Genomic DNA, 19827 nt, shown 5'->3' on the forward strand with positions numbered 1-19827 from the left:
TCTCTTTAGCCAACGGGTCTGGTAGAACTGGGCAGCAACATGCAGAAGAATGAAACTGGGCTACTTTCTTACACCATATACAAAAATAAACTCAAAATGGATGAATGACCTAAATGTGAGACAGGAAACCATCAAAATACTATAGGTGAAAACAGGCACCAATGTCTTTGACCTAAGCCACAGCAACTTCTTATTTGACATGTCTCCAGAGGCAGGGAAATAAAAGCAAAAATGAACTATTGGGACCTTATCAAGACAAAAAGCATCTGCATAGCAAAGGAAACAGTCAAGAAAACTAAAAGACAACCAACAGAATGGGAAAAGATATTTGCAATTGACATCTCAGATAAAAAGGGTTAGTATCCAAAATCTATAAAGAACATCTCAAACTCAACACCCAAAAAACAAATAATCCAGTGAAGAAATAGGCAGAAGACATGAATAGACACTTCTCCAAAGAAGACATCCAGATGGAAACAGACACATGAAAATATGCTAGTGGCTGAGTTGGTTAAGCGTCTCACTTTGGCTCTGGTCATAATCTCATGGTTCGTGAGTGCAAGCCCCACCTCAAGCTCTATGCTGACATCTCAGAGCCTGGAGCCTGCTTTGGCTTCTGTGTCTCCCTCTCTTTCTGCCCCTCCATCACTCATGCTCTGTCTCTCTGTCTCAAAAATAAACATTAAAAAAAAATTAAGCAAAGAAAAGATGCTCAACATCATTCATCCTCAGGGAAACACAATCCAAATGAGATACCACCTCCCACTGGTCAGAATGGCTAAAATTAACTCCAGAAACAGCAGATGTTGGCGAGGATATGGAGAAATGGGAACCCTCTTGCACTGTTGGGGATACAAACTGTTATAGCCACTCTGGAAAACAGTATGGAGGTTCCTTAAAAAATTCAAAATACAAATACTGTACAACCCAGCAATTGCACTGCTAGGAATTTATCCAAAGACACAGAAATGCTGATTCAGAGGGGCACATGCACTCCCATGTTTACAGCAGCACTATCAACAATAGTTCATGAGTTGAAGCCCCGCATTGGGCTCTGTGCTGACAGCTCAAAGCCTGGAACCAGCTTCAGAATCTGTGTCTCCCTCTCTCTCTGCCCCTCCCCTGCTCATGCTCTGTCTCTCTCTCTCAAAAATAAACATTAAAAAAAATTAAAAAGTTAAATTTTAGCTATGAAATAATAAAAAAATCTCAACATAAGAAATTTCATCTTTTGGGTTCTTCTCTAAATTGTTATTAACACAAGTGCATATCAGGGCATCTGGGTGGCTCAGTCGGTTGTGTCTAGACTCTTGATTTCAGTTCAAGTCATGATTTCAGGGTCATGGAATCGGGTGCTGCATTGATGCCCAGCATGGAGCCTGCTTGAGAGTCTCTTCTCCTTCTCCCCCTGCCCTTCCCCCTGACAAGAAAAAAAAAAAAAAAAGATTAAAAAAAATACAAAGTGCATATCATCAAAAATAGTACGACTATACCATCTTTACACAGTCTTATTTATATTTTCGTGACTTTATGTATAAGAATTCATTCTGTAAAAGAATATGATTCATTTGTACTGTGTAATAGCCTACTAATAATTTAGTGAATTCTTGATTCTTTTTGTTTTATAGGAAAAAACTCAGGCTGTGGAACTCTGGCAGACTGCTTCTCAGGAGTTGGACAGACTTCAGAGACTTTACCAGGAATATATGACTGAGGCCCAGATTCATGTAGTTGAAAGTCAAAAACAAAAGGTAATCTTGGATTTCATAGTTTTCTTACATATCAGTTTTCATAGTTTTCTTATATATCTTCATTCTGGAGAAACTCAGTTTTGAAGAGAAATGCCTAAGTGTCCATTGTGTTATTTATGTTAAATAGATCTTTGCTGATTAGATATTTCTTGGACAGTTAGTCAAAGCAGTGCCTATTGTACATTAGGTTTTATAATATAAATTAGCAATGGAAGCTGTATTTAGTTCTAAGAAGCAGGTATAAGATGATTCTGTATAAATGGACCCCCAAACTTTTATATTGTTAATTTCCTACCTTGCTTAAGACAGAAACTATTCATTAGATCATGGCCAGTGAAGAAACCTGCTCAAATATAGTGACAACGTCATGTAAGATGAAAATATTAACACCCTTAATGTGACCTCTAAGATAGGTATCAAGTGTTTTAGCATAAGTTAATCAGATTAGAGTTTTATAATAGGAAGAGATCTTAATGATTATTAAGGCATTCTTTCTATCCAAAGAATGATTTTTATATTGTCAAAGTGGACATTAAGCTTTTGCTGTATACCTCTGTTGACATGAACTTACCATGTCACAAGACCATCCATTCCTTGAAAAATCTGCCTCCTTTATCCTTCCATTGATTCTTTTTCTGCTGGGAACATTGACCGTTGTAGAGTAATCCCAATTCTGATTCCTTTTCTGTGGGTTTTGAGAAGGCAGCTATGTAAATACATTGGTTATCACGCCTTTCTTTAATTCTCATTTATGGACTTTTCAAATTCCAGTTTAAGATTGTTCCTATTATCATCAGCATTATTGGGAATTTTTACCTAAAGGAGTCATAATAATGCTTACATGATGCTTTGCACTTTATAAAATGATTTTTCTATATATTCCCTGGTTTGCAAATAACCCATATGTAGTCTGAGCCATAAGACGTTTACCTCTGAGAGAAGGGGAGCGGGGAGAATGGGAAAAATGAGTGAAGGGGAGTGAAGAGGAGATACAGGCTTCCAGATATGGACTGAATAAGTCACAAGAATAAGAGGCACATTATAGGGAATATAGTCAGTGATATTATAGCAACATTGTATGGTGACAGATGGTAGCTATACTCATGGTGAGCCATAGCACGATGTATAGAGAAGTTGAATCACTTCTCTATTGTGTTGGTTGTATACTTGAAACTAATGTAACATTGTGTGTCAACTATACTCAAAAGTGTGGGGGCGCCTGGCTGGCTCAGTCAGTTGAGTGACTGACCTTTGATTTCAGTTCAGGTCATGATCTCAGAGTCATGGAATTAAGCCCCATGTAGGGATCTACACTGAGCTTGGAACCTGCTTAAGATTCTCCCTCCCAGCCACTCTCTCCCTCTCCCCCACCCCTCTCTTTCTTTCTCTCTGTGTCAAAAAAAAAAATTGAAAGTGTGTCTGTGTATGGATATGTGTATATAGATAGATAGCATTTTATCAAAAAGAAAAGGCTTTTACTTCTGAGATCTAGAAACCATTTCTAATACAATCTAGTTCTTTGAGGCTGTTTTCCTCATTTAGGTCAATCTACTAAGTCCTGTGTTATTTACCTTTATTCTTGTACTGTAGCTATGCAGTTAGTTTTCTTTTTTTGAACAAGACTTTACAAATAATACTTTGTCCTTATTTCCCCAGTTATCTATCAGTCTTTAATTCTGTCATCCAACATATTAACAGCCCCTTCCAATTTTGTGTCCCCTGCACATACTGTGTTTAACAGGATAACAGTTAATGACTTAACTTAAAAATTCAAGCCATGAGAATTTTAAAAGGGGGATAGAGGGACAATAATTCCTGTGCCAGGGTTTTATGTTATAGGTTTTGAGTAGGTTTGAATGCAGTTTTCCAAAATTATGCAATGTCTCTCTTAGCATGTCTATTTACTAATAAACCAATTTTTAGAAATAGTGGTCTTACATAAAAAATAAATACATTCATTTTTTGTAATCATTTTTAAAAGTTTTTGTCTTATTTCTTCAACTGTTAATTCACACAATAACAGAAAGGCAAGTAATTTCATCTAAACTTAGGCACAATGAATTTAGACTTGATTTTAGGTTAATTTTACATACAGGTTATGTCTGTTGTACAGAATGCTATTTATGTACACTTCTACCTTCCTACTATAGGATCAACTGACCAATTTTCAACAACTGACCAAGCAACTTCATGTTACTAATGAGAACATAGAAATGGTAAGTGAAAGTATCCATTTAGTGTGCTTGTTTATACAAACTAGAAATTGTCACTATAAATATTATTTATGCTAATAAAAATCAGTAACAGAAAATCCTGTGTTACGTGAAAGTAAGATAAGTAGGCAGTCCTCTTTTTTATCTTTTACATTCAATAGCTGACAGAATTCACAAAACTTACTGGAGATCTAAAGCTAAAATCTCTCTGAAATACCACCTAATCTAATGGTTATCTTAGGGTTCTAGGTAGGCTCTCCTGAGAGTATTCTAGGCTGTGAGCTTCTCAAGAGTATGACTCATGCTTTATTCTTTCTTTTTTCTTTTCTTTCTTTTTTTTTTTTTTAACATTTATTCATTTTTGAGAGACAGAGAGTGCAAGCAGGGTTGGTACAGAGAGAGAGAGAGAGAGACAGAATCCAAAGCAGGCTCCAGGCTCTCACCTGTCAGCACAGAGCCCGACATAGGGCTCGAACTCACCGCAAGATCATGACCTAAGCTGAAGTCAGACGCTCAACCGACTGAGCCGCTCAGGCACCCCTCTCATTCTTTATTCTTACCATTTCGTGTAGCACACTGCTAGGTATATAATAAGAATTGTAGAACTGTTAAATAAACTAATAGACCAATTTCTTAAAAATAATGGGACGTTAAGGATCATTTGTTAGTGGATTGACCACCAGTATTATTTGGTATATCTAAATTTCCCTTTAATATTTTTCTAAAAGAAATGTAATTAGCCTTCCTAATTCTACTCTTTACCTTTTTTCTCCTCTCACTTTTCTTTTTCTCTTCTTTTGTCTCCTTTTCTTTTCCTTTCTTCTTGGAATTTTATTTTACCTCATTGTTGAGTAATATAATTATGACATCCCAGGTAATTCCTCTCTTTCCTTTCTTCATTGTGCTTAGTTACTCTGCTAATTCTTGTTAGTACCTAGTGAAAATGTCTTTGTTTCAGAGTGGAGTTGTGCCATCAAAAGTAAGTTATCTAATTTTTTCTGCCTTTCAAAATTTTCTCCTTTAACCATGCAAAAAATTATTAAATAAATTTTGCCTTATTTAGCTTCTATTTTTTAATCACTTAAAGTTTTTGATGATATACTTCTTAGACATTTTAAAAATAATATTAAAAGTTCTCCAGAACTAAATGACTAATATCCATAATCAGGAAATCATATTTCTGCATGAAATCAGTAGTTTAACCTATTATCACAATTATTCATTCTTTCAGTATATCTCCTAGAATTTCAGGGATTATATAATCCTCTGTTACCTTATACCACAGAGCTCCTATTTTATTATAAGCAACCCAAAATCATTATGATAAAAGTCATGGGAAGCAAATATTTGAGTATTCATAGGAAATGCATTAAAAATTTTCTAAGACACAAGAATTCATAGATTTTAGCCAAAAGTGATAAAGGAGTGACAAGATGGATATAAGAGATGAAAGAGAGAGAGCAAAGAAGAGGCTGTCTTGGTGGTTAAGATAAAGGAAAATGGTAAAAGAAATTTTGAAACTTAAGAATTTTTCTTAATGTACCTATCAGGTGGCAAACAAGACTGCTAAATGTGAAGAGACATAGCTAACTGATTGTAAAGATTTTGTATGTCTCAAAGAGCATTCAGAGCATAGGCATAGGAGCACGTTTGAGTAAAAATCAGACTTGAAGAAAAGTACCCTTTAAAAATCAAGCAGTTCCATAAAAAAGATTCCTGAATTCATAATCTGATTAATGGAATCAGTCCCTATGATGTACAGTAAATTGGTGAGTATACAAGAAGTAATTATCTTTCATGACCAGTGCACTTTTGTAACATATGGAAGTGATGTGAATGATACGTAAAAGTACAAGTTTATATTTATTTATTACAAGTATATATTTATTTATATAATAGTAGGTGATATTTCCTAGAGGTTCTCTTAGTGAAATAATATTCTTTTTTGAGATTTGTTCATCTCTATAAAATTACTCAAAAATATTTGCTAATTGCATATTAAGTTCCTTTCACTGTTAAAGGTTGCAAGAGAAATGGGCATCTAACCATAAATTCCTGTCCTACTTGGTAAAACAGGATGACATATGAAATAATCATGATTGATGATTGAAAGGGATGCCTCCTTGGACCTTTATGAATCTTCAAACTCTAGAATGTTAACATAGTATTTAATTTTCTTTGTAATGACAAATACAAAACACCAAAGCCATATTCAGTTGCAGTTGTTGAGCTCTACTAGGCTTTTTAGCAAATCAAGTGTGTTAGTTTCTAACACTAGCTTTTTATAATTCACAGTTTCAATTTATAATTCTCCTAATTGCTCTATGTCATTTATTTTTAAGGTGTTCCCAACTGGTAAAAGACACAAGCATTAATTATGTTAATGCTAAGACAGTGTATGTAATAAAACATTAATGGTGCATTACAGACATAGAAGAATTCAGAAATGTGAATCAGTTTGGACTGAAGTCATTGAGATTGCTTGACAGGAGAATTTGAAATGATATTAAAAGTCATCTATTTCCTCAAATGACATAGGCATCTTTCATTAAATGCTTTTCAGTTAAATGATCATCTAGCCTATACTGTAGCTATTCCTTGTAAGAGATTTATCACTTCCCCAAAGAGTCTGTTCTTTTGAATTCTGATTATTAGAAAACTAAAATCTTCATAAATTTCCTCCCATTGATATGTGATTTTATCTTTTGGAGTAACATAGAACAAGCTCACTTCTTCAAGTCAACCCTTCAATTATTTACATGTAACCATTAGGTCTTTCCTGATTCATGCCCAGTGCTGCACCCAGTTTGTTCGTTTTAACTATTCTGATATGGTATAATTTACCTACCTTTCATAATTCTAGCCTTCTTTTCCTATGTGTGATAGTTGGCCTCTTAAATTATGGTCTGTGAATGGACCACTAAATTCTGGTCTGCAGTAGTCTGCTTCCCAAAATAAAGAAAGATGCAGTCTTCAAACTCTTCCATGTTTCAATGGAGACATTCATTCATTTATTCCTTAAAGGTTTAGGTACTTAGAATGTACTAAATCATGTGGCATTCACTGAGGATTCTGGGAGAAGGTGGTCTTCAATAAATGACTCATATTTTCGCCAGGAATACATGAACTTTAAATATAATGTTTGAATATAATGTGATGTGTATTGTAAAAATGCATATAAAATTTTATCAAAATATAGAAAGGAAACAATTATTTCTGTCTTAAAGTGAGTGGGCCACACAGGATGTGAGAGGGATAAATGATGGCAGGATGGAATTCTGATTTCAGGAAGAAATAAAATAGTGTATTAAAAATATGAAGTCCATGGGGCACATCTGTGGCTCAGTCAGTTGAGCGTCCAACTTCGGCTCAGGTTGTGATCTTAAGGTTTTTGAGTTCAAGATCCATGTTGTGCTCACTGCTGGCAGCACAGAACCTGCTTTGGCTCCTCAGATCCCTCCCTCTCTCTCTGCTCCTTCCCCACTCACACTCTCTTAAGAAAGAGAGAGAGAGGAAGGAAGGAAGGAAGGAAGGAAGGAAGGAAGGAAGGAAGGAAGGAGAAAGACGGAAGGAGGGAGGGAGGGGGAATCAATGAAATTGAATAGAATATGATAGAAGCACAATGAAAACTGCTTTGGGGAGAAGCATTTGGACAGATGTATGTATGATTTGTTGGGATGGGAAGAAACTGAAATCAAGACTATGCATTATGAAGTAACTGGAGTCTGTATGACTTTACCTATAAGGCATATAGATAAAGATGATAAGGATAAGGGATCTGTGCCTTTGTGATAAAACCAGCACTTACAGAAGAAAATCAATTTCCTTAAAAAAAGTTTTTTCTACAGTTGGAAGACTGTTACATATCTTACTTTAGGTTCCTTTGCAGGCTAACCCTGAGAAAATGATTCTAAAGCATGTCATTTATTTAGGAGATAATACAAGGGAGCACCAGTAAGGAAATGGGGAAGTGAGACTGGGAAAGGAAGAGAAGGTAGCCAAAGGGTTTTTAAGAATCATGCCAGTTAACACCGTGGGTAACTGAGAATGAATCCTACCAATGAACTCTGGAAGCCTTTGTATAACAGGCTCAGACTTATTCCACCATGGAGCATAGGAGGAGAGTGAGATGTTTACACACCAGTTTTCTTCAGTCATTGTTATCGAGCTCTTCCAGAGCATACTGGGGACATGAATTCTGCAACACCTGTCACCTTCTGGGCAGTTAAGTGAATAAAGGAGGTTCAAATATTCAAGGAAAGACCTAAAACATAGAAAAACAGATGCACATGGTTTGAAGTGAAGCAGACATCCACTAATGTAGTAAAGGTGAGGAAATATTGCCAAGGTTATATTTTACAGTCAAAAACGCTAATCATTATCATGACTTAATTTTTTCTACTTTTATGCCCTGTAGTTAGTCTTTGAAGATGTAGTTTTAAGTGTTCTAATACTGAATGTTTCTGTTTTTTTTTCTTGTGGCAGACTAACCAACACTTTCTGAGAACAGTAACTGAACAAAATGTGGAAATTGAGCAACTCCGAAAACAACTTAGGTAAATTCAAAAATGAATTTTGTTATTTTATTAATAATTTTTTTTCAGGGATGCCTAGTGGCTTAGTCGGTTAAGCCTCTGACTCTTGATTTTGACTCAGGTCATGGTCTCTTGGTTCGTGAGTTCCAACCCTGCATTGGGCTCCATGCTGATAGTGTGGAGCCTGCTTGAGATTCTCTCTTCCCTCTCTCTTTGCCGCTCCTCCACTCACACACATACACACACACACTCTTCTCTCTCTCTCTCTCTCAAGATAAATAAATTTTTAAAGAAATTATTTTACTTCAGAGCAAGTGATGATGCCATCATTTTTCCATGAGTTTTCCACGAATTTTTTTCTTCCCTTTTAAGCTTCTCTCAAGGCAGATTGAAATCAAGACAATTAGTGAGGAGGCATCTATTAATATACACATGAAAGGATGTTCCATGATAGTAAAACCAGTGCTTATGGAATAAAATCAGTTCCCTTAGAAACATTTTTTCTGCACATATCTTCTTTGTATTTCCCTGTAATTAGACCCAGAGAAAAGGGTGTCAAAGCATGTAGTTTATTGAAATGTAATACCAGGGAGCACCAGTAGGAGGAAAGTGGAACAGAGAGGAAGACAAGAAAGCCAGTAGAGAGTTTTTAAAAACCAGGCAACTTAGGGGCACCTGGGTGGCTCACTTGGTTAAGCATCCGGCTCTTGATTGTGGCTCAGTCATGATTTCAGGGTTGGTGCAATCAAGCCTGGCATTGGGCTCCAAATGACCAAAACTTTTTTTTCACTTTTTGTCCCCCTTAATCATAATACTGAAAAGTCAAAAGTATAATCATAATAGGGTTTTGCTCTATGATGCAGTAACTTAGAAATATCTTTAAATTGTAGTATATATTTACATTTTATTAAAAAAAATGTAAGTTTCTGTTTGTTAAATGAACCTTGCTATTTATTTCGTTTTTTACACCATCATGTATTTGGCCCCACAAAATAACATTTTGCTATTTTAAAAAAAGAAGAATTCATTTCACAAAATTTTCTGCCTTTATCAGCTTTTTAATTTAATTTAAATAAATATACATTCTTTTCCCCTAGACATTTCTACTCAAGGGCTTTTATTTGGTCCTCTATATTTCTTTTGATAATGATTTTACATTTTAAAATAGTATTCAATCCCAAGATTTTATTTCTCATTCTTCCAAATGGAAGTGTCTTATTTTAATTATAAAACTAATATAAGTCCATTAGAGAAAACTCTAGATAGTATGAAAGTATACAAGTTACAGTGCAGTTCTGGCACTAACCATGTTTAGTCCAGACTCCACAGATTAAGAGCACAATCCCCAATAAGAACCCTCACTAGGATTCAAGTTTAGGGATCCCCGGGCCACCCACACTCGTGGCCAACTGGCTCCAAATACAAGTGTCCCCACAGTAATTCTCTACAATGTCTAAGGGAACTCAGGAAAGCACTATACTTATGATTAAAATTTTATTATAAAGTTCACAAATCAGAACCAGCCAAAAGAAGAGACCCATTGAGTGAGATCTAGTAAGATCTCAAAATTAGAACTCTCATGTCCTCTACCCATGGAACTAGGGTGCAGCACCCTCCTGGCACATCACTGTGTTCACCAACTAGGAAGCTGACCTAAGCCTTAGTGTCCAGACATTTTATTGTATTTTTATTATATGCCTATGATTTGTTTTAAATCTAAATAAATTTACTTTTTTAATGATATTTCTCAATGACTGTGTCATCCAATAAAACATTATTTGACTATACTTTTGCAATTTAAATATCATGACTGATTGAATCATTGGCCTTTTGATTGAATTCAATCTCCAGTCTACCTTCTCTCCCTGGAGGTCAAGAAGTCAGGCCTATATTACATGGCTCAAAGCCTCAACTCTCTAATTACCTGATTGCACTTTCCAGCATGGCCCAGCTCCCATTCCTACCTTGTGTCACTTCATTAGCATAAACTCAGACATGGTCCCAGAGGCCTACCTTGGGGGGCCTGCTATGAGGGGAATGTAGTAGTGGTGGGCTTGAAATTTTATTTTATTTATTTTTTAGGTTATTTATAATTTTTTTTTTTAATTTAAATCCAAGTTAGTTAGCATATAGTGCAACAGTGATTTCAGGAGCGGACTCCATAATGCCCCTTGCCCATTTAGCCCATTCCCCTTCCCACAACCCTCCAGTAACCCTCTGTTTGTTCTCCATATTTAAGAATCTCTGACGTTTCATACCCCTCCCTGTTTCTATATTATTTTTGATTCCCTTCCCTTATGTTTATCTGTTTTGTATCTTAAAGTCCTCATATGAGTTAAGTCCTAGGATGTTTCTGTTTCTCTGACTAATTTCGCTTAGTGTACATAATACCCTCTAGTTCCATCCATGTAACTGCAAATGGCAAGGTTTCATTCTTTTTGATTGCCAAGTAATACTCCATTGTATGTATACACACCACTTTTCTTTATTCATTCATCCATCGATAGACATTTGGGCTCTTTTCATACTTTGGCTATTGTTAGTGCTGCTATAAACATGGGGGTGCATGTGTTCTTTGAAACAGCATACCTGTATCCCTTGGCTAAATGCCTAGTAGTGCAGTTGCTGGGTTATCGGGTAGTTTTATTTTTAATTTTTTGAGGAACGTCCATACTGTTTTCCAGAGTGGTTGCATCAGTTTGCATTACCACCAGCAGTGCAAAAGAGATCCTCTTTCTCCACATCCTCGCCATCATCTGTTGTTGCTTGAGTAGTTAATGTTAGCCATTCTGACAGGTATAAGATGGTATCTCATTGTGGTTTTGATTTGTATTTCCCTGATAATGAGTGATGTTGAGTAGTTTTTCATGTGTCAGTTGGCCATCTGGATGTCTTCTTTGGAGAAGTGTCTATTCATGTCTTTTGCCCATTTCTTCACTGGATTATTTGGTTTTTTGGGTGTTGAATTAGACAAGTTCTTTACAGATTTTGGATACTAACCCTTTATCTAATGTCATTTGCAAATATCTTCTCCCATTCTGTCAGTTGCCTTTTAGTTTTGCTGTTTCCTTTGCTGTGCAGAAGCTTTTTATTTGGATAAGGTCCCAATAGTTCATTTTTGCTTTTGTTTCCCTTGCCTCTGGAGATGTGTTGAGTAAGAAGTTGCTGCAGCCAAGATCAAAGAGGTTTTTGCCTGCTTTCTCCTTGAGGATTTTTATGGCTTCCTGTCTTATGTTTAGATCTTTCATCCGTTTTGGGTTTAATTTTGTGTATGGTGTAAGAAAGTGGTCCAGGATCATTTTTCTGCATGTCTCTGTCCAGTTTTCCCAGCACCACTTGCTAGAGACTGTCTTTATTCCATTGGATATTCATTCCTGCTTTGTCAAAGATTAGTTGGCCATACGTTTGTGGGTCCATTTCTCGGTTCTCTATTCTGTTCCATTGATCTGCGTGTCTGTTTTTGTGCCAGTACCATACTGTCTTGATGATTACAGCTTTGTAGTACAGCTTGAAGTCCAGGATTGTGATGCCTCCTACTTTGGTTTCCTCTTCCAAGATTGCTTTGGCTATTTGGATCTTTTCTGGTTCCACACAAATTTTAGACTGTTTGCTCTAGCTCTGTGAAGAGTGCTGCTGTTATTTTGATAGGGATTGCATTGAATATGTAGATTGCTTTGGGTAGTATCGACATTTTAACAATATTTATTCTTCTTATCCAGGAGCATGGAATATTTTTCCATTTTTTTGTGTGTTGTCTTCAACTTGTTTCATAAGCTTTCTATAGTTTTCAGTGTATAGATTTTTCACCTCTTTGGTTAGATTTATTCCTAGGTATTTTATGGTTTTGGATGCAACTGTAAATGGGATTGATTCCTTGGTTTCTCTTTCTGTTGCTTCATTGTTGGTGTACAGGAATGCAACCGATTTCTGTGCATTGATTTTATATCCTGCAACTTTGCTGAATTCATGAATCAATTCCAGAGGTTTTTTAAAGGTGGAATCTTTTGGGTTTTCCATATAGAATATCATGTCCTCAGTAAAGAGTGAAAGTTTGACCTCCTCCTGGCCGATTTGGATGCCTTTTATTTCTTTGTATTGTCTGATTGCAGAGGCTAAGACTTCTAATACTATGTTGAATAACAGTGGTGAGAGTGGACACCCCTGTCTTGTTCCTGACCTTAGGGGGAAAGCTCTCAGTGTTTCCCCATTGAGGATGTTATTAGTGTTGAGTCTTTCATATTTGGCTTTTATGATCTTGAGGTATGATCCTTCTATCCCTACTTTCTTGAGGGTTTTTATCAAGAAAAGATGGTGTATTTTGTCAAATGCTCTCTCTGCATCTTTTGAGAGGATCATGTGGTTCTTGTCCTTCTTTTATTGATGTGATGCATCACATTGATTGTTGTGTGGATATTGAACCAGCCCTGCATCTCAGGTACAAATCCTACTTGGTCGTGGTGAATAATTTTTTTAATGTATTGTTGGATCGGGTTGGCTAATATCTTGTTGAGGATTTTTGCATCCATGTTCATCAGGAAAATCGGTCTATAGTTCTTTTTAGTGGGGTCTTTGTCTGGTTTTAGAATCAAAGTAATGCTGGCTTCATAGAAAGAGTTTGGAAGTTTTCCTTCCATTTCTATTTTTTGGAACACCTTCAAGAGAATAGGTGTTAACTCTTCCTTAAATGTTTGGTTGAAGGGGCGCATGGGTGGCTCAGTCAGTTAAGTGTCCAACTTCGGCTCAGGTCATGATCTCACAGTTTGTGAGTTCGAGTCCCGTGTCAGGCTCTGTGCTGACAGCTCAGAGCCTGGAGCCGGCTTCACATTCTGTGTCTCCCTCTCTCTCTTCCCCTTCCCTGCTCATTCTGTGTCTCTCTCTGTCTCAAAAATAAACATTAAAAAAAAAAAATGTTTGGTTGAATTCCCCTGGAAAGCTATCTGGCCATGGACTCTTGTTTTGGGGGAGATTTTTGATTACTGATTTGATTTCTTTACTGGTTATGGATCTGTTCAAATTTTCTGTTTCTTCCTGTTTCTCTTTTGGTAGTTTGTATGTTTCTAGGAATTTGTCCATTACTTCCAGATTGCTATTTTTTTGGTTTATAATAGCTCATAATATTCTCTTATTATTGTTTGTATTTCTGCTGTGTTGGTGGTGGCCTCTCCTCTTTCATTCTTGATTGTATTTATTTGGGTCCTTTCCTGTTTCTTTTGATCAAACTGGTGAAGGGTTTATCAAAGTTTTTAATTCTTTCAAAGAACCAGCTTCTGGTTTCATTGATCTGTTCTGGTTTTTTTTTTTTTTTTTTTTTGGTTTGAGTAGCATTCATTTCACTCTAATCTTTATTATTTCCTGTCTTCTGCTGGTTTGAGTTTTTATTTGCTGTTCTTTTTTCACCTCTTTAAGGTGTAAGGTTAGGTTGTGTATCTGAGATCTTTCTTCCTTGTTTAGGAAGGTCTGGATTACTATATATACTTCCTTCTTATGACTGCCTTTGCTATGTCCCAGAAGTTTTGGGCTATGGTGTTACCATTTTCATTGGCTTCCATGAACTTTTTAATTTCCTCTTTAACTTCTTGGTTGGCCCGTTCATTCTTTAGTAGGATGTTCTTTAGTCTCCAAGTATTTGTTACCTTTCCAAATTTTTTATTGTGGTTGATTTCGAGTTTCATAGAGTTGTGATCTGGAAATATGCACGGTATCATCTTGATCTTTTTATACTTGTTGATGGCTGATTTGTGTCCCAGTATGTGATCTATTCTGGAGAATGTCCCGTGTGCACTGGAGAAGAATGTATATTCCACTGCTTTTGGATGAAGTGTTCTGATTATATCTGTTAAGTCCATCTGGTCCAGTGTATCATTCAGAGCCATTGTTTCCTTATTGATTTTTTTGTTTAGATGATCTGTCCATTGCTGTAAGTGGGGTGTTGAAGTCCCCTCCTATTATGGTATTATTATCAATGAGTTTATCTTTTTGATTAATTGATTTATATTTTTGGGAGCTCACACATTTGGAGCATAAATGTTAACAATTGTTAGGTCTTGTTGGTGGAATGTCCCCTTATTTATGATCATGCCCTTCTTCATTTCTTGTTACAGTCTTTATCTTAAAGTCTAGATTTTCTGACATAAGTATGGCTACTCCAGCTTTCTTTTGTCGACTATTAGCATGATACATGGTTCTTCATCCCCTTACTTTCAATCTGAAGGTAGTTTTAGGTCTAGAGTGGGTCTCTTGTAAACAGCATATAGATGGATCTTGTTTTCTTATACATTCTGTTACCCTATATCTTTTCATTGGAGCATTTAGTCCATTGACATTTAGAGTGAGTACTGAAAGATATGAATTTATTGCCATTATGTTTCTTATAGAGTTGGAGATTCTGGTAGTGTTCTCTGGTCCTTTCTAGTCTTTGTTGCTTTTGGGGTTTTTTTTGGTTTTTTTGGTTTATGGGTTTTTTTGCATCTTTTCTCTCCTCAGAGAGTCCCCCTTAAAATTTCTTGTAGGGCTAGTTTAGTGGTCATGAACTCCTTTAATTTTTTTTGTGGGGGAAACTTTTAATCTCTCCTATTTTGAATGAAAGCCTTGCTGGATAAGGAATTCTTGGCTGCATATTTTTCTGATTCAGCACATTGAATATATCCTGCCACTCCTTTCTGGCCTGCCAAGTTTCTGTGGATAGGTGTGCTGCAAACCTGATCTGTCTTACCTTGTAGGTTAGGGACTCTTTTTCTCTTGCTACTTTCATGATTCTCTCCTTGCCTGAGTATTTTGTGAATTTGACTATGATATGCCTTGTTGATGGTCGGTTTTTGTTGAATCTAATGGAAGTCCTCTGTGCTTCCTGGATTTTGATGTCTGTGTCTTTCCCCAGGTTAGGAAAAGTTTTCCACTATGATTTGCTCACATAACCCTTCTACCCTTTTTTCTCTCTCTTCATCTTCTGGGACTCCTGTGATTCTGATCTTGTTCCTTTTGAGTCACTGATTCCTCCAATTCTTAATCCTGCTCTTTTGTCTTAGTCTCCCTCTTTTTTCTGCTTTTTTATTCTCCATAAATTTGTCCTCTATATCACTGATTCACTGCTCTGCCTCATACATCCTTGCTGTCGTGGCATCCATTCCAGATTGCAGCTCAGTTATACCATTTTTTATTTCATCCTGACTAGTTTTTACTTCTTTTATCTCCGCAGAAAGGGATTCCAATCTATTTTCAACCCCAGCTAGTATTCTTATTATCGTGATTCTAAATTGTGGTTCAGACATCTTGCTTGTATCTGTGTTAATTCCCTAGCTATGGTTTCTTCCTTCTCTTTCTTTTGGGGTGAATTCCTTTGTTTCATCATTTTGAAGGAAGAAAAGGAATTGATAAGAAAAAAAAAAACATTTTAAATTTTAATATTAAAAACAACCCAAAAAGAAATCAAATAAATGATGTTAGATCATAGGTGTGTTTTGGTCTGGTTGTTGTAAGGAGCTTGATAGATTAGAGAAAAAAGGGGAAAGGGGCAAAAAAGGAAAAATGTCTGAAATTTTCAAAAAATAAATAGATAAAATGAAATTATGTAAATAAAATAGAATTTGAGAAATTTACAAAACTGTAAAAGATATACTGGAAGAAGTTAAACATATTTTCAATAAAAATTGAAAATAGAAATAACATTTTTTCTTTCTGTATTGAAGAAAAGAGAAACAAAAAAAAAAATTGAATAGATGGACCAACTAACACACTGAAATACGATTGAAATTGCATTGTTTTCCCCTAGAAGTCAAACTCTGAAGCACTTTATAGTCCATAAACTAAGCAAGCGGAGAGACTTGTGGTGTTCCTGAAGAGTGAGGTTAGCCCAGTTGTGTGGGGCTTAATGTAACAGCTCCATTCTCCACTAGATGTCACTGTTTAGCTTACTGGGGTGGATTGTTGTGGCACTTGTAGTTGTGTATGCGTATGCGTGGGAGAGGTGAAAATGGCATCACCCAGCTACCCATTCTCTGTTATCAGAACTCTGTACTTCCTGATCAGCAATCGCACACCCGTCCTTTGTCTCAGGCTTCCATCCACTCCCTGCTTTTACATTGTCCGTGACCAAGCCATCAGGTTGCCAGGTGCCACTTTCCTTCTTAGTTTTATCTCAGATGCAGCACTGTTTTTGCAGCTCTTCACTTCTGAGGGACTGTGGTTTTGACCCTCTCAGATCCTCTGGGGGGAGGGTTCACAGAGCAATGGCTGGGTGCCAGCCGCACCCAGAAATGTTCGCAGGACCGTGCTGCTGCCGATGTCCAGAATCTGCAGCTGGATGCCACACCACCCCAGAAAAACTTCTCCCGATCATGTAGCAGCAGTGTTTCAGGGATTATGGTAAGTCACAACACATATCTGGCACCTGGCTTCCCCCTTAACGTCCTTCTTCCGGCACCAGTGAATGTCATTTTTCTCTGGGGTCTGTGAGGACCTTTGGCTGTAGGGTGGCTGCACAACCTCTACCAAATGTCCTCCCAGAGGGCAATTGCCTTCTCTTGTGTGGCCCCAGGACTCCCAGACCTCACTCTCTGCTCCTGTGGATTCACCCTTCCCACCAGAGCACCACCAGGTATAGAGCTGCGGAGTTTCAGAGTCTACGCTCCCCCTGTTTTATAGTTTTCATAGAATTTAAACACTCTCCTTTCTCCTTTTTCCTGTTTTTATTCAGTCCCTGCGGCTGTTTCCACTTTTCCCCTTCTCTCCAGCTGCTTTGGGTGGTGTGCTTTTCCCATACTCCCCCATTCTCCGTCCTCTCTCTGAAAGTAAAAACAGCTCCCTGCCCTCTGCAGCTTCTCTCTCCCCCAGTTCACCTCTCCGCACTGCCTACCTGCTAAGTTCTATGGTTCAGGTTATGCAGATTATTGTGTTAATCCTCAAATTAGTTTTTTAGGTGTGCAGGAAGGTTTAGTGTTGGTCTGGCTGTATTTCATGAATGCGAGACACAAAATGCAAAAATACAAACAAAAAATACAAATACAAAAAAAAATACAGAAAAAAAATACAAACAAACAAAAAAACCTTCCATGCTCTTCTGCCATCTTGCCCCTCTCCTGCAATTTTAAATAGAGTATTCAAAGTAAACCTCACTGAATAGTTGAGATATGAACAAAGACTTGAAGGGTATGAACAGATTATCCATAGAATGCAGGGAAACAGTATTCCAAGTATAGCACTTGCCATTGCATAGGTTGAAAATACTTTTCAAGCCTCTTTAGAGTCATATTTGTTAATTATCCATGGTGAGGCACATCACCAAGTCAATCCAAATTCAAAGGATAGGGAAATAGATACTCCTTTTGATGGAAGGATTTTCTTTTTTTTTTTTTTTTTTTTTTTTTTAATTTTTTTTTTCAACGTTTTTTTATTTATTTTTGGGACAGAGAGAGACAGAGCATGAACGGGGGAGGGGCAGAGAGAGAGGGAGACACAGAATCAGAAACAGGCTCCAGGCTCCGAGCCATCAGCCCAGAGCCTGACGCGGGGCTCGAACTCACAGACCGCGAAATCGTGACCTGGCTGAAGTCGGACGCTTAACCGACTGCGCCACCCAGGCGCCCCGATGGAAGGATTTTCAACATCATGTTGCACAGATGTTGATATAGATAGTCAAGAATTTGGTGCCATTTTTTTCAGACTCTTTCTCACTACTATATGTGGAATAGAGTATAAAACAGGAGGATGAGAGTAGTAAAAGATTAAATCAGAAATGATATGGAGGGTGGAAGACACGGTGATATGGGGCCTTGTAGGCTGTAGTGAGCACTTTGGCTTTTTACTGTGGGCGAAATAGGAATGGTTTTTAATAGGAGATTGACACAATCTGACTTATATTCTAATAGGATTGATCACTCAGACTGCCGTATTGGAAAGTAGACTGTAAAGAGGAAGAATTGGAAGCAAGGAGACCAGTAAGGAGGCTATTACAGTAACCAAAGCTGCAGTGGGACTCAGGTTGACTAGGGCTGTGGTGGTGGCAGTGGGAGCTGGTAAGATGTGGTCAGATTCTGGAAATGGTTTTGTTTTGTTTTTAACATTTTGTATGGTAGATTCCTGATAGATTTGATAGAGGTAACAGAGAGATTGAAGTATCAAGGATGACTTAAAGTTTTTTTCCACAAGCAAGTGGAAGAATGAACTGAGAAGTCTATGTATAGGTGGCCAGATGGTGGGGGAGGGGGCACTTTGGACAAATTGACCTTGCAGTAACTACTGGAAATCCTACTGGTGATAACCATTAACAAGCAATTCAGTAGAGATCTGCACTCAGGGTACAAGACTTTTGATGATCAACATAAGAATAGTGTTGACAGCCATGGCACTGGAATAGATCAGTACAGTTGACCCATGTACAACACAGGTTTGAACTTCATGGGTCCATTTGTATGCAGATATTCTTCAATAAATACATACAATATTATGAATGTGTTTTTTCTTCCTTAGGATCTTCTTAACATTTTTATTCTTCTACCTTTATTATAAGAATACAGTATATAATATGTAAAACACACAAAATACGTGTTAATCAACTGTATGTTTTTGGTAAGCCTTCAGGTCAACTGTAGACTATTAGTTGACTTTTGAGGGGGTCAGCATTATATGTGGATTTTTGACTACATGGGGGGTTTGGCGCTCCTAACTCCAGTTTTTATCAATGGTCAGCCATACTTGGATAGGAAGATTAAATTTCCTATAAGTCTCCCAGATCTTTAAAATTAACCTTAACATAGTTTGTATTAAAAACCTCTATAATTTGTGTGTATATATGTGTCTGAGAGAGAGAAACATGGTAATGTAATCCTAACATCATGAAATAGTAAAATACCATTTACCAAAACCATCCTGTAGAGAATAAAATGCAGTGTTATTTGCAAGAACATGAGTATGGCCAAATAGAACAGAATAAAGACTGTATAGAAATTTAGGGGGCACCTGCATGACTCAGTTAAACTTGATTTCGGCTCATGTCATGACCTCATGGTTCATGAATTAGTGCAGAACCTGCTTGAGATTCTCTCTCTCTGCCCCTCCTACATGTATGCTCTCTTTCCAATTAAATGAATAAGCTATTTAAAAAAGAGAAAAAAAGAAATTTAGTATATGACAGAGGAGATAGTATAAATCAGTAGGGAAACTGATGTGAAAATCATGTCAGGAATGGTTGTTTTCTATGAAGAAAAAAAACTATAATGTTTTTCTGTACACATTTAAGTATTTATGTGTTTTTTTGTTTTTGTTTTTGTTTTACAAGTCAAGTTAGTTAAAATACAGTGTAGTATTGGTTTCAGGAGTAGAATTTAGTGATTC

General features: G+C 36.9%; 1 protein-coding gene across 3 annotated transcripts in view; it reads left to right on the forward strand.

Annotated features, from left to right (window-relative positions):
- The window catches only part of SCLT1 (sodium channel and clathrin linker 1), a 217658-nt gene that overhangs the window by 50642 nt on the left and 147189 nt on the right, over positions 1-19827 (forward strand). For all 3 annotated transcript variants that reach the window (XR_015250225.1, XM_086704243.1, XM_086704244.1), the window contains 3 exons: positions 1629-1751; positions 3902-3967; positions 8450-8520. Coding sequence is in view for 2 of the 3 variants with exons in the window: in XM_086704243.1 (XP_086560369.1) it covers positions 1629-1751; positions 3902-3967; positions 8450-8520 (260 nt within the window). In the remaining variant the exon portion in view is untranslated. The remainder of the gene's footprint in view (positions 1-1628; positions 1752-3901; positions 3968-8449; positions 8521-19827) is intronic.

The sequence above is a fragment of the Puma concolor genome, chromosome B1 (assembly GCF_028749965.1).
Source record: "Puma concolor isolate L17-30 chromosome B1, mPumCon1.1.hap2, whole genome shotgun sequence".
In the NCBI taxonomy this organism is placed as follows: domain Eukaryota; kingdom Metazoa; phylum Chordata; class Mammalia; order Carnivora; family Felidae; genus Puma; species Puma concolor.